Source organism: Daucus carota, chromosome 2, assembly GCF_001625215.2.
Source record: "Daucus carota subsp. sativus chromosome 2, DH1 v3.0, whole genome shotgun sequence".
NCBI classification, from domain to species: Eukaryota; Viridiplantae; Streptophyta; class Magnoliopsida; order Apiales; family Apiaceae; genus Daucus; species Daucus carota.
In genome coordinates this window covers 31,781,565-31,799,910 of record NC_030382.2, presented here as the reverse complement: position 1 = coordinate 31,799,910, position 18,346 = coordinate 31,781,565, and the positions used below count along the sequence as shown (strand labels likewise).

General features: G+C 36.6%; 4 protein-coding genes across 4 annotated transcripts; 3 read left to right on the top strand and 1 right to left on the bottom strand.

The window, feature by feature from the left end:
* The first annotated feature begins 679 nt into the window (after window positions 1–679).
* On the top strand, window positions 680–3,154 carry LOC108207361 (protein indeterminate-domain 7-like). Its single transcript, XM_017377811.1, has 3 exons — window positions 680–794; window positions 1,013–1,412; window positions 2,170–3,154. Exons 1-3 carry the CDS (start codon window positions 680–682, stop codon window positions 3,152–3,154), a joined length of 1,500 nt encoding a protein of 499 aa, XP_017233300.1.
* A 5,657-nt stretch (window positions 3,155–8,811) lies between these two features.
* LOC108207360 (glycine-rich cell wall structural protein 1.0) lies at window positions 8,812–9,735 on the top strand. The gene has a single exon (XM_064087163.1). It carries the CDS (start codon window positions 8,845–8,847, stop codon window positions 9,532–9,534), a length of 690 nt encoding a protein of 229 aa, XP_063943233.1. The 5' UTR covers window positions 8,812–8,844; the 3' UTR covers window positions 9,535–9,735.
* A 5,455-nt stretch (window positions 9,736–15,190) lies between these two features.
* LOC108207359 (glycine-rich cell wall structural protein 1.8) lies at window positions 15,191–16,785 on the top strand. Its single transcript, XM_017377809.2, has one exon. The coding sequence runs from the start codon at window positions 15,467–15,469 to the stop codon at window positions 16,631–16,633; it is 1,167 nt and encodes a 388-aa protein (XP_017233298.2). The 5' UTR covers window positions 15,191–15,466; the 3' UTR covers window positions 16,634–16,785.
* Window positions 16,786–16,907: 122 nt separating this feature from the next.
* Window positions 16,908–18,138, bottom strand: LOC135150613 (uncharacterized). Its single transcript, XM_064087162.1, has 3 exons — window positions 17,794–18,138; window positions 17,554–17,716; window positions 16,908–17,440 (listed from the first exon to the last, which is right to left on the bottom strand). The coding sequence occupies exons 1-3, from the start codon at window positions 18,050–18,052 to the stop codon at window positions 17,176–17,178; spliced, it is 687 nt and encodes a 228-aa protein (XP_063943232.1). The 5' UTR covers window positions 18,053–18,138; the 3' UTR covers window positions 16,908–17,175.
* Between the last annotated feature and the right edge of the window lie 208 nt (window positions 18,139–18,346).

Sequence of the window (18,346 nt, the reverse complement as noted above, 5' to 3'; positions counted from 1 at the left end):
TCAAAACTCGACTCGGTTCGGCTCGATTCGTTAACAGCCCTAGTGATTATTGTAGATATCATTTACACTGTATATTCATGTCCCAAAGATTTTAGCAAATTTAATATGTTAATAAAATGCAGATGTTTCACTCAAATCTTATTGCATTCTCGAACAGTTACGGGGCGAAACGGACGGGGCGGAAAAATCCAGAAACATAAACAATTAATATAAAAAAATTGACATAAATGGGATTTGCTAATATTTGTCAGTGGGTCCCACATGACCACATATGCCAAAGCTGGTATGCACTACCAGGAGTACTCACCACCCCCACCTTTCTCTAATTCTATTTGGTTCCCTATTTTTCACTCAAAATATTTCAAGAACTTGTGATAAAAGAAAATATTTTAAATAAATGTACTTTGTATATCACCCTCAAACAGGTCCACAAACATTCACTTACAATTCTTTGTAAAATCTGTAATTTAAAAAAATAAGTGGGGCCAGATACCATACATGGGATTTTTTATCTGCTGAATGAGGGGCCAGGGTTAAAATGTTACTACCTCACAACCATGCCCTATAGTCAAGGTATTATTATAAATACCAGGGGGTATGTGTTAACATTCTCCATCTGAGTGTGTTTGGCTGCAGGAACTATACAAATTAATTTTGTTTCCAAAAACTTTTGTGGAAAATGGCTGCTTCATCTGCATCTATGCTTGAGAATCAGCAGAGTGTTGATGTGGCTTCTTTTGGGAGTGCTGATGCTGCTTCTCCCAGAAGGAACCGAAACCGTCCCGGACATCCAAGTAAAATCTCGCAGATATATGTGTGTGTGGGTGTGCTAGTGTAATTTTATGTTTGTGTCTTTAATGATACATCTAAATTAAATAAATCAGATGTATTCTAGCTTGTGTGAAACCCTTATCCGTAAATTTAAAGGGAATGAATAAGATGTGGCGTGGTTTTTAACTGTTTTATCTGTTTATATGATGTTAATTATGTGATATATGTATGTAAATGACAGATCCGGATGCTGAGGTTGTTGCGCTTTCTCCTGAATCTCTGACGGCCAAAAACCGTTTTGTATGTGAGCTGTGCGACAAGGGCTTTCGAAGGAAACAGAACTTGCAATTGCACAGGAGAGGGCACAATCTGCCCTGGAAGCTAAATAAAAACACAAATCAGGAGGTGCAGAAGAAGGTATACGTCTGCCCTGAGAATGGATGTCCCCACCATGATCCATCAAAGGCTCCGGGAGATCTCACCGGCATTAAGAAGCATTTTGCTCGCAAACACGGTGAGAAACAATTCTGTCGTTGCAGTAGGTGTCACAAGAGGTATGCTGTGCTTTGTGACCTGAAAGCGCACAGTAAGATCTGCAGAACAAAGGAGTATAAGTGCGAGTGTGGATTTACCTTCTCTAGGTAATGATCATATCACAAATCTTTCTTTTAATTTTACAAATATAATTTTTGATTGCATGCTCATTGGTGTTAATCATAATTCATTTTACGTAGATAAAATATTATTTGTTTTTTGTCTTGTGATCTGTTGAACTGAGAGTGTTTGTGTGTGCAATTTAATTTATTTTTGTTCTTCAGTTATATGTTGAACTGAGGTGTTTGTGTGTTGAACTGAGGTGGATTACATTTATTTAATAGAATAATAGTCCGTATATATATACAAAATAGACGGATTGTATATATCTTATTTTTGTGTTATTTTGAATCTTTGTAATTGAGTTGTGTCTTTTGATCTTAAAGCTCACCGCCTTGTCTTCTAGTTATCTAGGTCAAATATATATATATATATATATATATATATATATATATGCTTACTAAGCACGCGTAAATTTAAGTTGATACACAATTCTTATTTCAATTTATTTATAATATTTTATAATAGTGATATTTATCTTTTTTGTTTTTAATTTCTTTTTCATTTTATCATTAATTAATCCAAATATCAATATAATTTTGACTCATATTTTTTATTACAATTTTATAATTGAGCTTTAACTATTGTTTCATTGTCATCGCCATCCTTAAATATTGCATACATATATCTGATCATATTTTAACTACAACATTTTTCATAGTAACCGGCGACATATAAAGAAGAGTAGGGTGTAGTTTATGTGTTTGCACTGTGATGTAAAACTCATATGATTTTTTGTTGCAGGCGTGATAATTTTATCACCCACCGCTCCTTTTGTGATGTCCTCGCTCAAGAGCTGGCTAGGCACACCATAAACCCCTCACCCTTGAGCACTGCTGCTTCTAGCGTTCTTGCAAATGCTGCTAACCCTGCCCCTGTTAGTCAGGGATCGGCTGAGGGTTTATTGTTTCAAGCCAACCATCAGCAATTCGCGTCTCTTGTGCCGGTTGGATCTGCTTTCCAGCCCCTGCCCCCAAATTTCCCTGTTGGTCCATTTCCGGGGACAAAGCTAGGCTTTCCTATAGCCTCTGATTCTTCTGGGATTCACGGCATTCCAGCCTACCCTGCACCAACCAACATGTTTAGTGCTGGTTTCAATGGTGGTGCTAACATGATCACTGCTCCGAATGACATGGATCTCAACATCCACAACTCATTCAGTGGTATGTTGATGAATGTGGAGACTTCTGCTTATAATGTTCTGAACAGTCCCCCATTTCCTCAAGCTCCCGCCCCTGCGTATCTCCACAAGGGCGCACTGACTGCAGCTGATCCCAACAGTGTCGGCATGATGAAGAGTATGGGGGGCTTTTCTGGTGCAATGAAGTTTGGAAACTACGAGGGAGGTATTGGAGCTGGAATGCATGGTGGTTGGGCAGGTGGTAGCAACAGCTTTCAGGATATGTACAATGTTGGTGGGGCATACTTAAGTGATCAAGTGAATGCTCCTTATGGTGGAATGATGATGACTGATGGGATGTTTGTTGGTGAATCGAGTAAGAGTGCTGTGGTGCAACCACAAATGAGTACTGTTCAAACTGATGAGTATTGTGATAAGCATACCAGGGATTTTCTGGGTATGGGAAACGTGATGGACAGCTTGCCTGGAACTGGAATGGAGATTGATGGCTTTGGATATGGAACTGGAACTGTGACGAATTCTCCAGACAGTGAAGCCACCATATCAGCTGAGGCAGGGCCTTTTGTTCCCCGCCACCCAGCTTTCTAATGCACCAATGCTTCAGGCAAGCCCCTATCTCTCTCTCACACACACATACACTATATATTGTCCATTTGAGGAATGTTTCATTTTAACAAGCCAGCAAGTTTGTAACATCTGGTATTTTGCAGGCGCCCGAAGTTGGTTTGGCATTGTAGTTCCAGAGGCAACCAGGGATATGCAGCTTGAAGAAATCATGCTTTTATTTTCTTTTCTATCAAATAATTCTTCTGGGATATTTTGGTTTCTATTTTGATTTTCTGAACAATTATCAGATTTATGATGACTTCTGTTTGTAAATCTGAATGCATGGTGAAACTTTTCTCTATAATTTGCTCTTGAATCTTCATTTCTGAACTGTGATGTTGCGTTATTATATATGCTTGAATCTTCATTTCTGAACTATGATACTGTGTTATTGTGCTCTTTTTAGCTGGGATGAATGAAAATAGAAGAATGGAATTTGAAGTATGTTGTGGGTGAATGTTTTTTATTTGCGCTTCTTCTTCCATCATATTCATTAATCATTACATATTATATTAGAAATTGCATTCCCGCAATGGGTGAGTTGATACATGCTAAAACAGTTCTTAGAGATGGTCTGGTTCCAGCTGAGTCGGCAGAGGCCATGGCCATTAAAGAGGCGCTGAGTTGGATCAAAGAGCAGGGATGGCGGCAAGTAGAGCTAGAGTCTGATTGCTTGGCTGCAGTTCAGGCTATTAGGAGTAAAGTTCAGATGAGATCTTTTGGACAGATTATAAAGGAGTGTCGAGCTTTGTTGAATGAGATAAACACAATTGCCGTGTTCTTTATCAAACGGTCTGCTAATAGGCGGCTCATGAATTAGCTAGAGTGTCGTATTTCGAGTGTTTGATAGGTGTTCTATCCCTATATGTGTTAAAGAATGTTTTATTGTCTGATTTGGTGAATTAATAAAATCTCCTTGTTTGTCAAAAAAAAAAAAAATTGCATTCCCATTGCAGTTTGGGGGGAAATGCTCCACTTCTTTCTGTACTAGTTTTTCCCCAATTTCATTAAATGGTTTTATATTTATTCAATTTTTAATATTTTCTATGTCATTAGTTTTCATTCATATTTAACCATTATATTCCATTTTATTTTATTACCACCCAAATACAAAATTATATACCAGCTTCACAACTGCGCTGCTTTATATAAAAAATATATAATTGCATGTATTTAATTCATACTTCTGGCGCTAATAATAATTTTGTTTAATTTTGTATATACACTAAATTATCCCTTTAATTTTTAATGTAAGTTGGATCTACAGATAAGCCTTAAAATGTGATTAAAATGTGATTTTTAAAGGCACTACAGATTTTTTTTTAAATATATACAATTACTATATTGCATTAACTTTTTATCGATGCTTTTTGAGAAAGGTGGTTCTTTTAATTCTTTCTTTTCTTTTTTATCACATGTTTACTTTCTTATATGTGAATTGTTTCTCACAGGATCAAACCACTTTCACTTACTATAAGATATAACCTTCCCAAGTTGCAGTGGGTGAAATTTTTACATTTTCCCCGGGTTTGTAAAAATTTTTCGTAATTTCTGCTCTGCTAATTCTAAAAAAATATTATTTAAAAACCTTTTCCAATTGGTCATGTTATTAGAGATATTATTATATGTGTTTTCTTACTTAAAATAAAGAAGTAAAGTATAAGTAGAAAAGTTAAAACTTATAAATAATTAAAGTGTTTGATAAAGAAGTAGAAGTCATTAAATAAAAACTAGTATTTTTCAACTTCTTACACAAATATATAAGTACTTCTGGTTTATAAATTCAGAAGACAAACGTTTAAGCCGGCCAAACATTTCCTTATCGTGCAAGACCCTTGTTCTTGGCTTTCACTTCCCGCCTGATGCGCTCTTTTCATGCTTCATTATTTAGAAAAAGAATTCAGGGGTGTACGGACAACTAAGTGCCCAACAAGTTTACATAAAACAGAACAAGTTTAAATAAAACATAAACAATCCATTATTCATAGAATCACGTGATATGTTGAAGACGAGATTTTACAAGTACACACATCTCCACGGCCTGTTGGAGTTAATCTTATTTGAACTATCGACCATAATTGCAATCTCATAATAATTTTTATCACTAAATCAAAAATCATACTCTTAGAAACAAAAGACGGAAATAACCAAAACTCTCACCAAGAGAAGAAACAACCTAACTCTTACCAAAGAGAGACTACATCAAACCCAAATAATAGACAAATAAACCTTAGATTTGGAGCAGAACTACAAAAACAAGAGAAATCGGATTGACAATCCACCCGCTTGAAACAGAGAAGAAAGACAACGAAATCCTCGCTGGTTTTAGATCTAAGAGTTCTCTCGAGAATAGATCTGGAGTAGAACCACAAAAATAAAAGAAATAGGATTGAAAACCCACCCGCTTGAAAAAAAGAGCGAAATCTCCGATAATTTTAGATCTAAATTCCCCGAGAACAAGTGTTATTCAAAAGTTAAGAATAAAATAAAGTAATTAGCTGATTTGGGGCATTCCACCGTTGAAAATCGATGGAAACCACAAACAACTACGACAAGAGAGAGCCTGGAGAGAAATAGGGTTAAGAGAGAGAACTGGGAACACCAATTTGTTTGCTAAGCCAGATTAATGTAAATTTTATAAGTTAATATTAAACTCTCAACAAATGATTTTGATCGTATTTTACTTTGATATATTAGTGATGCAATTAATAATTATGGAGCAAAAAATGTTCTCCCTCCATTCGGCCAGATTGTGGCTGTAACACTACGAGATTAGACATCACCCATTTAGTCTCGGTTGCAAAAACCACCGATGTTAAAGACCTTTCTTACATCATATATTTAAAAAGCGATGTTAGATATCATTAACGACATTAATTATCAAAACGACCGTTATCTAAATTAAATTTTAAAAGTCAAAAAAAAAACGAGGCCAAACTACTCTACCCTTTTTTTTATAACAAAACTTCTCTTGCTTTAGGGTTTTTTATATTCCTCCCAATTTCAATATCTCTCGACACATACTCTTTCTTTCTCACTTTCTCGATACTCTCTCTCTCTCACCATCTCACCATCTACGGTCTCTCTGTGTATCATGTAACATCTTAGTCCCACATCGAGGAGTGTGGAGACTTTAGATCAGTTTATAAGCATAAGTACTACTACCAATTGTATCAACATATCATGATCTTTTGGGAGCATGTGGTAGGATTGTGGATTACCAAGTGTTGTAGTTGGGCAAGTGTAATTTGGTTTATTTTCGGATTCGGAATTCCAGACTTGACCAAATTTTTAAAAAAAACTCGGGATTTGACTCGGGTTGTCACATATGGAATTCGAGACAACTCTCAAAAGCTTAATTAGTCAAATCAATGGCAAGAGTCCAAAGACGGGGACACGAAGTCAGACGGTATTATCCCATAATGGCTAGAGAGGTACAATTTGGGCCAATGGGCTTCAGCCTGAAGGGGACGTCAGATTTTTGAGTGAGGGAGTTTGTAACACCCTGATCCTGCCAATTGCACCTACAAATCATGATCTTTTGGGGGAATGTGGTTGGCTTGTGGATTACCCAAGTTTTTGTAGTTGGGCAGGTGTATTTCGGCTTATTTTCAGATTCGGAATTTGTGACTTGACCCGATTCTCGAAAAAACTCAAGATTTGACATGGATGTCACATATGATATTCGAGCCAACTCTAAAAAGTTTGATTAGTTAAGTTGCTAGAGGTGGAGTCACGAAGACGGGTGGTATTAACCTACAATGACAAGAGTCCAAAGAGAATTTATTTAAGGGATTTTATAACACCCTAATTCCATCGAGAAGCGCAGAGACTCTAGTTCGGTTTATAAATACAAGCAGTACTATCAAGTGTACAAACAAATCATTATCGGGTATGTGATGGACTTGATTTAAAATTGTTAATCTTATACTCCCTCCGTCCCAGTCAATTCTATACAGTTTTCATTCTGGGATGTCCCAACATTTCTACACATTTCAAAACTAGTAACTTTTAATAATATAAAACACTATTACACCTAATACTTTCTTCTACTATCTTCTTTCTATAATAATATAAACACTATTACACCCACTACTTTCCTCCACTATCTCAAATCTATCAGTAAATATAAATGCGTCCCACCACTTTACCCATTTTTCTTCTAACCTTACTATCTTTTACACTTTTTCTTGGTCTCCGTGTCCAAACCATTTGTATATAAATGAGGGGACTTTTAAAATTGACCGTTATGTGTGGTTGGAACGGCCTGGATGTAAAGGATTCGTTTATTATTACTAAAATTTCTCTACTTCCACAAAAACAATTTGACCAAGATTTTGCTCAAACATCATTATATCATAATATATAATTAATTTACAAAATAATTTATATATAATAATAATATAATATTTTAAAATATATATGAATGAATTATAAACTAACATATTAAATAGTATAAGCCAGGAATAGGTGAACGGTTGGATCTAATATTTATTCTCCACCCTCCCCGTAAATATATTAAGATGCAAAATATATATTAAATTAATATGATAAGCATGATATATTATGTAAGGGGTTGAATTTAAATGTTTTCCACTTGTCCAGGTAGTATGTTAAAAAGTTAGGTCTGTGGGCAATACAACAGATTTAAATAGCTTTCTTTCCAGTTTAGTCGAGCATTATACATGTAGTTATATGATTAATTTAAGAAGTGGAGAGCATGTGTAGGAAACTGACCGTGTAGGAAACTGACGTTACGCTCAGATTGACCTAACTAATTATCAGTAACCGAATCAAGGTTTGAATGTAGCTTAATTTTGATAGATTGAGAGATATAAAAAGGAAAAGTATATTATTCTAATCCTAATGATATCGTAATATTGTAATGCAAAAATATTATATATTAAGCTCTCTGTACATTCTCTAAACTATCAGAAAATATAAATTCAAACATACGATAATTTTCCTCAGAATTACGACGGATGTCCATCACAGGTTCCGTCCTTAGTTACATATGACGAGATTTTTTGTCGTAAAATTAGCTATCTTACAACAAATTATGTCTTATAAGTTTAGCTATTATTATAGTGAACCAGCTTAAACTTCCGACACTTTACCGTACAATTGCGACGAATGCTCAAGATTGTGACTGCTTTTTGAACTTATTATTTGAGTGAATGATAAAATATTTTGTAGTAAATCAGAAACTTACGACGTTTAAATACTTGCAACGGATGTTGAAAATTATGATGATTTTTCAAATTTACTACTCGAACAAAAATACCAAATTTTTCTGTCATAAACTGAAATTTTTTATAAAAACTATTCAAACACAAAAGTAAAAGTATCATTCCAATTTCATTTTATCTTGTATAATTATTTTAACATTATCCAAACGCATGATATATTTAATATAACATGTAATTATATACCTATCTTTTTCCTTAAAAAAGAAATACCTATCTTTCTGTGCAGGATGTATAAAGCTTAATTACAGTGCATGAATATATGAAATTTAAATACAGAGCGTAATGCGAAGCAGACAGAAATACACTGACTATATGTTGGTGCACATGGAAAATATATTAAAATATTTGAACTTTTGAAACCCTAGCATGTATTATAAATAGGTAGCTCACAGAGGGTTTTACATATATCAGAGTCTAAATTCAATGGCAACTCACAAAGGGTCCACTATAGTTTTTCTGGTATTGTTATGTTCAGGAATATGTTCCGCTGCTAGAACTCTCTTCTCTTATGAACAGAGTGCTGGCTACGGATCATACCACTCAGGTGCTACGGATCATGAACTGGCTTCTGGTGGTGGTGGTGGAGGCGGTGGCGGTAGTGGTGGAGGAGGAGGAGGTGGTTACGGTGCTGGAGGTGATCATGGTTCTGGATCTGGAAGGGGAGCTGGAGAAGGCGGCGGTGCTGGATATGGAGGTGGAAGAGAAGGTGGTGGTGGTGGTGGTGGAGGTGGTGCTGGAAGTGGTGGTGGAGGTGGTGGCGGTTCTGGTGGTGCCCATGGTGGTGGCTATGGTGGTGGTGAAGGCGGTGGTGAGGGGGCTGGTTATGGAGGTGCTGGGGGATACGGTGGTGGAGGAGGTCATGGTGGTGGCGGTGGCGGAGGTTCCGGTGCAGGAGGAGCCGGGGGAAGTGGATATGGGACTGGAGGAGGTTCTGGTGCAGGTGGTGGTTCAGGAGGGCATGGTGGTGCAGCTGGTGGTGGCGGCGGTGGAGGTTCTGGGGGTGGCGGCGGCGGTGGATACGGGGCAGCTGGAGGTGAACATGGAGCTGCTTCCGGTTATGGAAGTGGTTCCGGAAGCGGAGAAGGTGGTGGACATGGTGGCTATGCACCTTGATCAAACATGCATGTGCTATGTTCGGGGTTGAGTTGGTTCGGTTTATCAACAGGGTTACAAATAAATTAAGATTGGTAAAAATCTGATCTTATGTCCGTGCGTGTAAATCAACTTATGATGCATGCATGCAATTAATATGTTTTCAAGAGCTCTAAGTAAACTTGTAAGCTCTTTCGTGTTATCTGATTATATTTTCACTTCGCTCTCGTTGGAACAGATTTGTTGTGGCACTGTGTTTGGTTTCGAAATGCGATATTACTTTATAACTAACACAGTAATATTTGTGAATAAGAGCGCAACAAATTTTTATAATAGAGGCTAGACCCTTTATATATCAATACAAGACTAGATTTCTGTTCTTGTATTGTTTCAATTATTTTCGTTACACTCTCGTATGAAATACAGTAAATTTATTTATATATTTCAAAATACAAGTTAACTGTTATGAATACAAGACTCATAGTTTCTGCTCTGGTTTTATTTCAATTATTTTTCTCACATTCTCATATGAAATACTGTAAATCCGTTTATAATTTTCGGAGTACAAGTTAAAAGTCACATGTCATACATCAGTTTCAGAACAAAGCAATTTATAATTTTCGGAGTACAAGTTAAAAGTCCAGTTATTTCGTTAAGCTTCTTCCATGGTAGCCCATCTTATTTTCATGAATTTTGACCGGAGAGGATTAAAATCAGATTTTAAATCATTTTTATTTTAAAGAATAACGTCTGTTTATGAAATAAGTCAAAAATCGATTTAAAGTTAAAAATAAGTCAGTTATTTATAATCAGAAGTTAAAATTAGAAATAAGTCAGTTACTTATAGTCGTAAGTTAGTCTAAGGTACTTTTTTAATTAGTCGCTTAATTTTTTGAATTTTTTGTTTCTAAAAGTTGCTCATAAGTCATAAGTTATTCATAGATCACTTTTATTTTTTATTACATTATTAATAACTCATAGAAAACTAATAAGTCCAAATTATACAAATAGACATTTTAAAATTCGAACTTATTTATCAAATCACGTTAAATCATAAATCAAAATATTAACATTAGTAAAACCGGCTCTAGCTCTTCGAACTGTGTTTAGCTTTCTCCGTTGATTGATTTATTTATGTAGATAAAATTTAGAGGCCGTTTGAACAAGTTTAAAAGAAGTGATTCGGTACTTAAAGTAAAGAAGTGGATTAAAAACGAGAAGTAGATTAGTTAATAAAATATTTGGAAAAGAAGCAAAACTCTGAGAAAGAAGCTAACATTCTACTTATTTATATAAACGGGTCAAGAAAAATAAAAAACCAAAAACACCTTCTGTTTCTTCAATACAAAAAGCCCCTTAGTTTTAGAGCCTGTATACAAAGTCTCTGTCTCACATGTATAACTCCATGCTTCCCAAAAATATTGAACTCTACTTTAGTTCCAACTCATCCGGGATTTTAATATATTGGTTTTTAGTGTTTCACGCTGCACATATGACATATATGCTACTATTTCAATCAATAGGATAATTGGACTTCTAAGAGCAAGTTCAATGGATAATTATAACTATTGTTATAATTTGACATCAAAAAATACTTTTTATTGCTAATTAAAGAAGAACTTCAACTCTAATACTAGATGCATTTTGCATCCAAATAATTCCAAAGTAACTTTTGTCCCTCTCTCCTAAACTTTATTTAAAGTTCACCATTATACATACCAATTATAGTTAGTTGATGATATGGCATGGATGCATAAATGCATTCTTAGTTTCAAATTTAGAACCAAGGTGACATATATGCATATTGGCATCCAAGTATAGAACTCCTTTGGAATTGATATATTTAGCATTGATTTCAAATTATGAAAATGACACCACTTATAACATTGCATTGGAACTCTATCTCAAACCCATCTTTTCAATCCGAACTTTGTTTTAATTTTTTGAAATGCATCCCGTTTGAACGGCTTCATGAAAATATCTTTATGTTTTCCTACATTTTCTAAAGTGCATCAGCTTTAGTGTTTATCATACACCTAGCTTGTTCATGAAGAAAAAATAAATTTTATGTTGATATGTTTTTTACGATGGTGTAACACTGAAATTTTCGCGAGTGAAATATCGAATTTATTGTTTATGGAAATAGTAATCGGTACTTTCTTTGTATGATTTAACTCATGCAAAATATAGTTTAAGTACTTAGCTTAACACACGCACACCACTGACATATGTAAGTTATTTTATCGTTGTTTCTTTGATAACCACGAAAATGTTATCTAACCAATATAAAATGCAATCTTAAAATACTTTTTCAAATCATCCAAATCTCCACCTAAATAGCCAACTAATTTTGAATATTGGGGATGAAGATAAAATAGTCCATTATCAAGTGTACCAGCTTTAATGTATCTCAAAATCTTGCTTCGGATTTTTCATGTACCTACTAACCAATCCAACCGTATATATAACATATGGATGCGTGGAAGTTAGGTAAATCAAACTTCCAGCCAAATTTATGAACAATGTCGAATTTATCTGCTCTCTCGTTGATTCAACCCTCAACATTATGTTTTATTCTGCTGGCATGCTGACTAACTTGCATTCCTCCATTCTAAACCTCCATAAAACTGCTAAACATATTTTTTCTATGATATAAAAATGTCGTCTTTGTTTTGCTTGAATTCAACTCCCAAAAAATACGACCTTTGACCAATATCTGTTATCTCAAATTCATTAGTCATAATTGTCTTAAAATCATCCGATTTATCTGGGTTGTTGCCGGTAAAGACTGTCCACGTATAAGCAAATAATCATAATATCTCTCCCTAAATTTATATTTGTGTAGAATGCATGCTCATATTGACTCTTCATAAAACCAGTTTTTTAGAAATATTCATCCACCTGTGTGTCCCATGCTCTCAAAACTTATTTGAGAGCGTACAATATTTTTTTTAGTCGACTTAATCTTTCTGACCTTACTATATATATTATGGAGGTTACTCGATGTAAACTTCTTCTTCGAAATTAAAATTTAGAAATATTGACTTTATGTCCATCTGAAAGATCTTCCATTGATTCCAAGTAGCAATTTCAATAAAAAGGCGTCTTATGATTTCAATTCCTGCAACCGGAACAAATAACTCATCATAATCAATCTTTTATCTTTACTTGTAGTCTTTGGCCACCAATCTTGCCTTCTACTTCTCCACTTTTCCATCTTGAGTCATCTTCGACCTATACATGCATTTGATGTCAATTACTTATTGTGAAGATTTGTAAGTTCCAAAGTAACTTTCTTTTTTATTGCACCAATATCTTCATCACAAAATATCCCTATATTATTTGAATTATTTAAATAAATATATTTTTCAAAAATATTAGTATGATTTAAAATTAGCAACCCAGTCATTCGATTTATGCAAAAAGTCACTGGTCCAATTTAAAAAGTCATGGGGTAAATATAAACAATAAAGGTAAAATTAGCCGGAGCAATTTTAGTATTGTGCCGTGTAAATATAAGACTCACTCTACTCGGCCAGTATTTGTGTGCCATTGTTTGAATCTGAAGTTCGTTCTTGCTTGTTTAGTTGTTTTTATCAACAACAGGAAGACCTGTGTGGATAACAACGATGCAAGTTATATGGGATAGTGTTGATCAAGTACTAGAGAAGTCATTGATTAGATTTTGAGTAATTGGAGACGGAAGTGGAAGCACGGTGATGCCATATATATCTGAAAGATAAATTAATGTTGTACTGGTCTACTATATGCTTGAAGGGAAGTGGTGGCTAGCTAGCTAACTAAGACGACGACATGCATGTATACAGAGTTTATTCTAGTACAAACTAATAAATACAAAATAAAATACAAACAAATAGATAAAGAGGTTTGCCGTCTCAAGGTGCTGTCATAAAAATGAGATAATTGTTTGGTAATTTCTTTTATATTTACTTTTCTTGGGTTATAATATAAAAAATAATAATGTTTTTGATGAGGTTTGATAATGAAATCTGTAACAGTTTTCTGCAAAAATTGAAAAGTAGCTTTTTCTGAAAGTAGGGGAGTACCTGATTTTAGATTCTAAAATCAAGTTTTCAACTAAAAGCTGTTGTTCGAAAAAACTGCTTTTAAATTAATCAGATAATTTTTCACATGCTTTTCAGCGAAAAACTGTTGTCACACTACACCAATTCTTCTGGCCAATTACGATGGATATTTTACGACGGAAAAGACGAAGCGCAAAACTTATGACGGAAAACCACTATTCGTCATATGTTCTCGTCAATACTTACGACATACCAACCTTCCGTCGTATGATTCACTAGATTTCAGGTGCGACCTAATAAAATATAATAAATCTTTTCCCGCGAAAAAAACCGTCGTAACGAACTGTCGTAAATTAACATAACTACCTAATTAAAGACAAAAAATAAATGAAAATAAAATGGTTTTCGTTTCCATAAAGACAAAAAATAAATGAAAATAAAATGATTTTTTTTCGTCATAATTACGTCGTCGTAAGTTCATATAATTATATCTGTTTTGAAAAAGGAAAATAAATGAGAATTATAAGTTTTAATTTTCCGTCGTAAGTTAACATATCTACCTAATTAAAGCCAAAAAATAAATGAAAATAAAATGGTTTTCGTTGCCGTCGAAATTACGACGGATTTGTTCGTCATATATTGTGTTCTGATAAAATTGAGCAGTGGGGTCCACGTGGATGACCTTACGATGGAAGTGATAACTTGCGACACAATTTAAATTGCCGGTCATTTTTTTAACTTCAAACGCCAGCAAAAACAACGGAAACGTTCCGTCGTAAATGGTACTAATTACGACGGAAAAGGCGGAAAAAATAATGGCCAAAATTGGTGTAGTGTCACGCCAAACAGGTTAATTAGCAAAAATGGGATTTGATGGGATGTAGAACTAGTCTAAGTATTGAATTGTCTGGAATTCTTTTGAACCTCCCTGGAGTGTTGGTAAGATTCTAATAAAACCTGAAATGAATTTGATGGAATGGTTGGATGATGTTATTCACGGATAGATGATGTAATTTAGGATGGGTGCTCTTCGTTGATCTTTAAATTTGTGTTAGTGATCGTATCAAAAAGAGGGGGAGAATCAATTAGCAATATCTTTTGTGAAAAGATAATGCCTCTAATAGTAATGGAAAAAGAAGAAGTTTTTTATAAAGTATTCATAGTTGGTGCTAGGTGTTTATAGTTTCGTATACTAACGATCGATGTGCTATGTGACACACGATTAACCTAACTCTATCCTTTTGAAACCATATAGAATCAGCGATTCGTTACTTGACATATATTCAAAGGAGTCAATTATTTTAATTTTTAAGCCATCGTGATTTCACCCTGTGGTCTGTGCTGATGATAAATTGAATTAATTAAGGGTCTATTTTCAAACTGCAGTGATTATATATAATGGTCGAGTAAATCTTATATAATGATGAGATTGCTAGAGAATACGCATCATGCACTTTATAATTTATATACATATTAATTATTAATTAGGTACAAATTTTCGCTAAAAATAGGATGACAATTAAGAAATAATATTATAATTAATATTATTTACGTAAATACAGAACTCACTCCAATCAAAACAATGAAGCATTTTCAAATATACACACACAGTGATAAGCATAACAATGGGCATGCAGTTGATACATAGGATAGGCATAGGGTAGCTAGTTATATTTGAGTGAGAGATGAGAGCATGGTGGCGTGGGTGCGCAATAACATTGGATGAGGATGAAAGTGGGAGTTGCATGTCTAAGTGAACAAATCTCCTTTTTGCATGTGCTTCAACAACTCCTTGTCCCGTTGACATGGTCTCTCTATTGTCATTCGAAATCTACTCCGCGTCTATAAATATTCACACTCCGATCACATTTCTTGCTCGTACATCTTTTGTGTTTTGACACTTAGACATGAGAATGGCTATGCACAAAGTTCTTGGTGTTGTTTATTGTATATTACTTTGTGTGGCATTATGCTCTGCTGCTAGAGCTCTCCTTTCTGTTGAAGAAGGCTATGGTGGTGTTGTAGGTGGTGATCATGACGCTTTTGGTTATGGGAGTGGTGGAGGTAGTGGTAGTGGTGGTGCTGGCTATGGAACTGAGCATGGTCCGGGTTTTGGTGGAGGTGGCGGTGGAGGTGGCAATGGTGGAGGGGGAGGAGGTGGTGGTGGGGCGCATGGAGGGGGATATGGAAGTGGAGGAGGAGGTGGCAGTGGTGGTGGTAGTGGGGGTTATGGTGTAGGTGAGCATGGCCCGGGTTATGGTGGAGGTGGTGGAGGGGGTGGTAGTGGTGGAGGGGGAGGCTATGGTGGTGGTGGGGTGCATGGAGGGGGATATGGAAGTGGTGCAGGTGGTGGGAATGGTGGTGGAAATGGCTATGGAGGTGGAGTGGAACATGGCCCCGGATATGGTGGAGGTGGAGGAGGTGGTGGCAATGGGGAAGGTGGGGGATATGGAGGTGGTGGTGCAGGAGGCGGCGGTGGACATGGTGGTGGGAATGGCGGCGGTGGTGGTGAACATGGAGGAGGAGGATACGGTGGGGGAGGTGGAAATGGTGGTGGGGGTGGTTATGGGACTGGTGGTGAACATGGAGGAGCATATGGTGGGGGAGGTGGCAATGGTGGTGGAGGTGGTTATGGGGCTGGTGGTGAACATGGAGGAGCATATGGTGGGGGAGGTGGCAATGGTGGTGGAGGTGGTTATGGGACTGGTGGTGAGCATGGAGGAGGATATGGAGGTGGAGGAGGTGCAGGTGGTGGGAGTGGTGGCGGGGGATATGGTCCCGGAGGACATGGAGGTGGCGGTGGTGGTGGTAGTGGTGGAGGAGGTGGTGGTGGATACGTACCTGGAGGTGGCTATGGCGGAGGTGCAGGTAGTGGCAGTGGTGGCGGATATGGGACGGGGGGTGAGCATGGTGGAGGAGGTGGTCACGGAGGAGGGGGCGGAGGTGGTTACGGTCCTGGTGGTGGACATGGGAGTGGCGGTGGAGAAGGTGGTGGTGCAGGAGGAGGGGGATATGCTGGTGGGGGCGGTGGAGGCTCTGGTGGTGGCCATGGTGGCTATTACCCTTGGCCTTGAGAGAATAATACTTATCATGATGCATGGATATAGTATGAATAATGATTACCTCACTAAAATTTGGAGTTTTATTTGATTATTTATTGACTATTTGGTATTGTAAATCAGGATGTCTTGATCCTATGTTGCAATTCATGGAGTACTTATTATAATTCCTCCTGATTTACTACTATTGCCAAATCTGTTATAAATCGGTAAAGACTTGGAACAAATCGGAGATTAATCGGATAGTCGAAGAGTAACTTGAACAATGCTTTGAACTGGCGCATAACTGTAACAGAAACTGTAGTTTTGTATATATATAAGAGCAAACAATACATTGTTACAAGTTGAAATTGACATGGAGCTAGGTGGTTTATTAGATAACACACTCTTACTTAAAGCTAATTCACTTATTTATGATATTATACACGAAATAGTTCGAATTATTGAAGAATGGTGTTCTTGTGATGCCAGTGCTCACAAACCATTTATCCATTGAGAGAAATTGAGGAATTAGCAACATACATAGTAGCAGCTAGGTAATAAGCTCCAAATCTTCTCTACTTCCTTCCAAAACTCATTTTCTTGTCTCTGGTAAAGCTTATGGTAAGTTTTGGCTTGATACTTTTCATGCTATGCTCCGAATTGATGATCACCTCCGGAGTAGGTGCTGGCGAAGGCGACGGTCCAGTGAAACTGTAATCCTCAGAGGCGTTGAGACGAGTACGGGCCTTGATCATGTCATATTCTCCGTCATCATTCATCGCCACAATGTTGCAGGGGACTTTCTCAGCATAGAATTCGGTGTCTTTCCTGTCATGGTGCCTAATTTTGCACAGACATAAAAGCTTAATGTAATTGAGTTCGGTTTGAGAATTATGGCCAGAGTTTGTACTAGTCGTCTTAGAATTATGATCGATATAGTTGCATAAGCATACCTGTCAACGACAACCAAGGTCGGGTTCAGACTTGCTATGCGCTCAAGAACAAGTGATCGCAGAGGATAGCCCATCAGAGTTATGACTTGTGGAACCACCCCGTAGTTTCGACAGAGATTGTGAATGTCAGTCATTACATCCTCAGACCATTTTTTGCAAGACACTGAGCAATAAAACCAAAAGACTCCATATTGATAGTGTTTGTAATGATTTAGGACTAAAAATAAGTAGTTTACTTACGCGGGATATTGAGCCAGGGCATGACTTCAAGGAGAGTAATGGTCCAAGTACCGTCAGAAGCCACATTCCTAAGCACCCACTGGAGCAGTTCCATCGAAGGGTACTTCAATCCGTCCATTACAATGATAGCATTTTTTGGAAGATCGTACGAGCCTGGTGAATTTTGAAACATACAAGCTTGAGCTAGCGATCTCTTGTTATTTGAGAAAGTCCTTGGTGTCTTTCCCTTTTCCTGATATGATATTGCAGCTGACAACATCTCTCGCGTTTTCAATTCTCTCTCGGCTGGGTTAGAACTGACAAAACCGTGTGCAGAGAACGAGCGAGATGACAAAAGGAACTGGTGCATAAACTTGAAGTCCTTATATACAGGAGTACAGAGTTTGGAGTTACTGAAAATTATTGACAGAGAGGCTGTAAAAACAAGAGAATTCCTAGTTGTGAGATGGTTGATGCCAAGATTAGGCAATGTCTGTATCTAAAGCATTGGTTTTAGCAAATTCTTAGGATGCCTTCTTGGTTTGAGATTCTCTGTATGAATTTTACCTTGTTG

What these genes read in the sequence shown, in the direction of transcription:
- LOC108207361 (XM_017377811.1), top strand. Translation starts at nt 680, where the DNA reads ATGGCTGCTTCATCTGCATCTATGCTTGAGAATCAGCAGAGTGTTGAT. An exon ending in AAACCGTCCCGGACATCCAA is followed by an intron (nt 795 to 1,012) that starts GTAAAATCTCGC and finishes TGTAAATGACAG; the next exon opens with ATCCGGATGCTGAGGTTGTT. An exon ending in TGTGGATTTACCTTCTCTAG is followed by an intron (nt 1,413 to 2,169) that starts GTAATGATCATA and finishes TTTTTGTTGCAG; the next exon opens with GCGTGATAATTTTATCACCC.
- LOC108207360 (XM_064087163.1), top strand. Translation starts at nt 8,845, where the DNA reads ATGGCAACTCACAAAGGGTCCACTATAGTTTTTCTGGTATTGTTATGT.
- LOC108207359 (XM_017377809.2), top strand. Translation starts at nt 15,467, where the DNA reads ATGAGAATGGCTATGCACAAAGTTCTTGGTGTTGTTTATTGTATATTA.
- LOC135150613 (XM_064087162.1), bottom strand. Translation starts at nt 18,052, where the DNA reads ATGTTGTCAGCTGCAATATCATATCAGGAAAAGGGAAAGACACCAAGG. An exon ending in GCCCTGGCTCAATATCCCGC is followed by an intron (nt 17,717 to 17,793) that starts GTAAGTAAACTA and finishes TTTATTGCTCAG; the next exon opens with TGTCTTGCAAAAAATGGTCT. An exon ending in ACCTTGGTTGTCGTTGACAG is followed by an intron (nt 17,441 to 17,553) that starts GTATGCTTATGC and finishes GTGCAAAATTAG; the next exon opens with GCACCATGACAGGAAAGACA.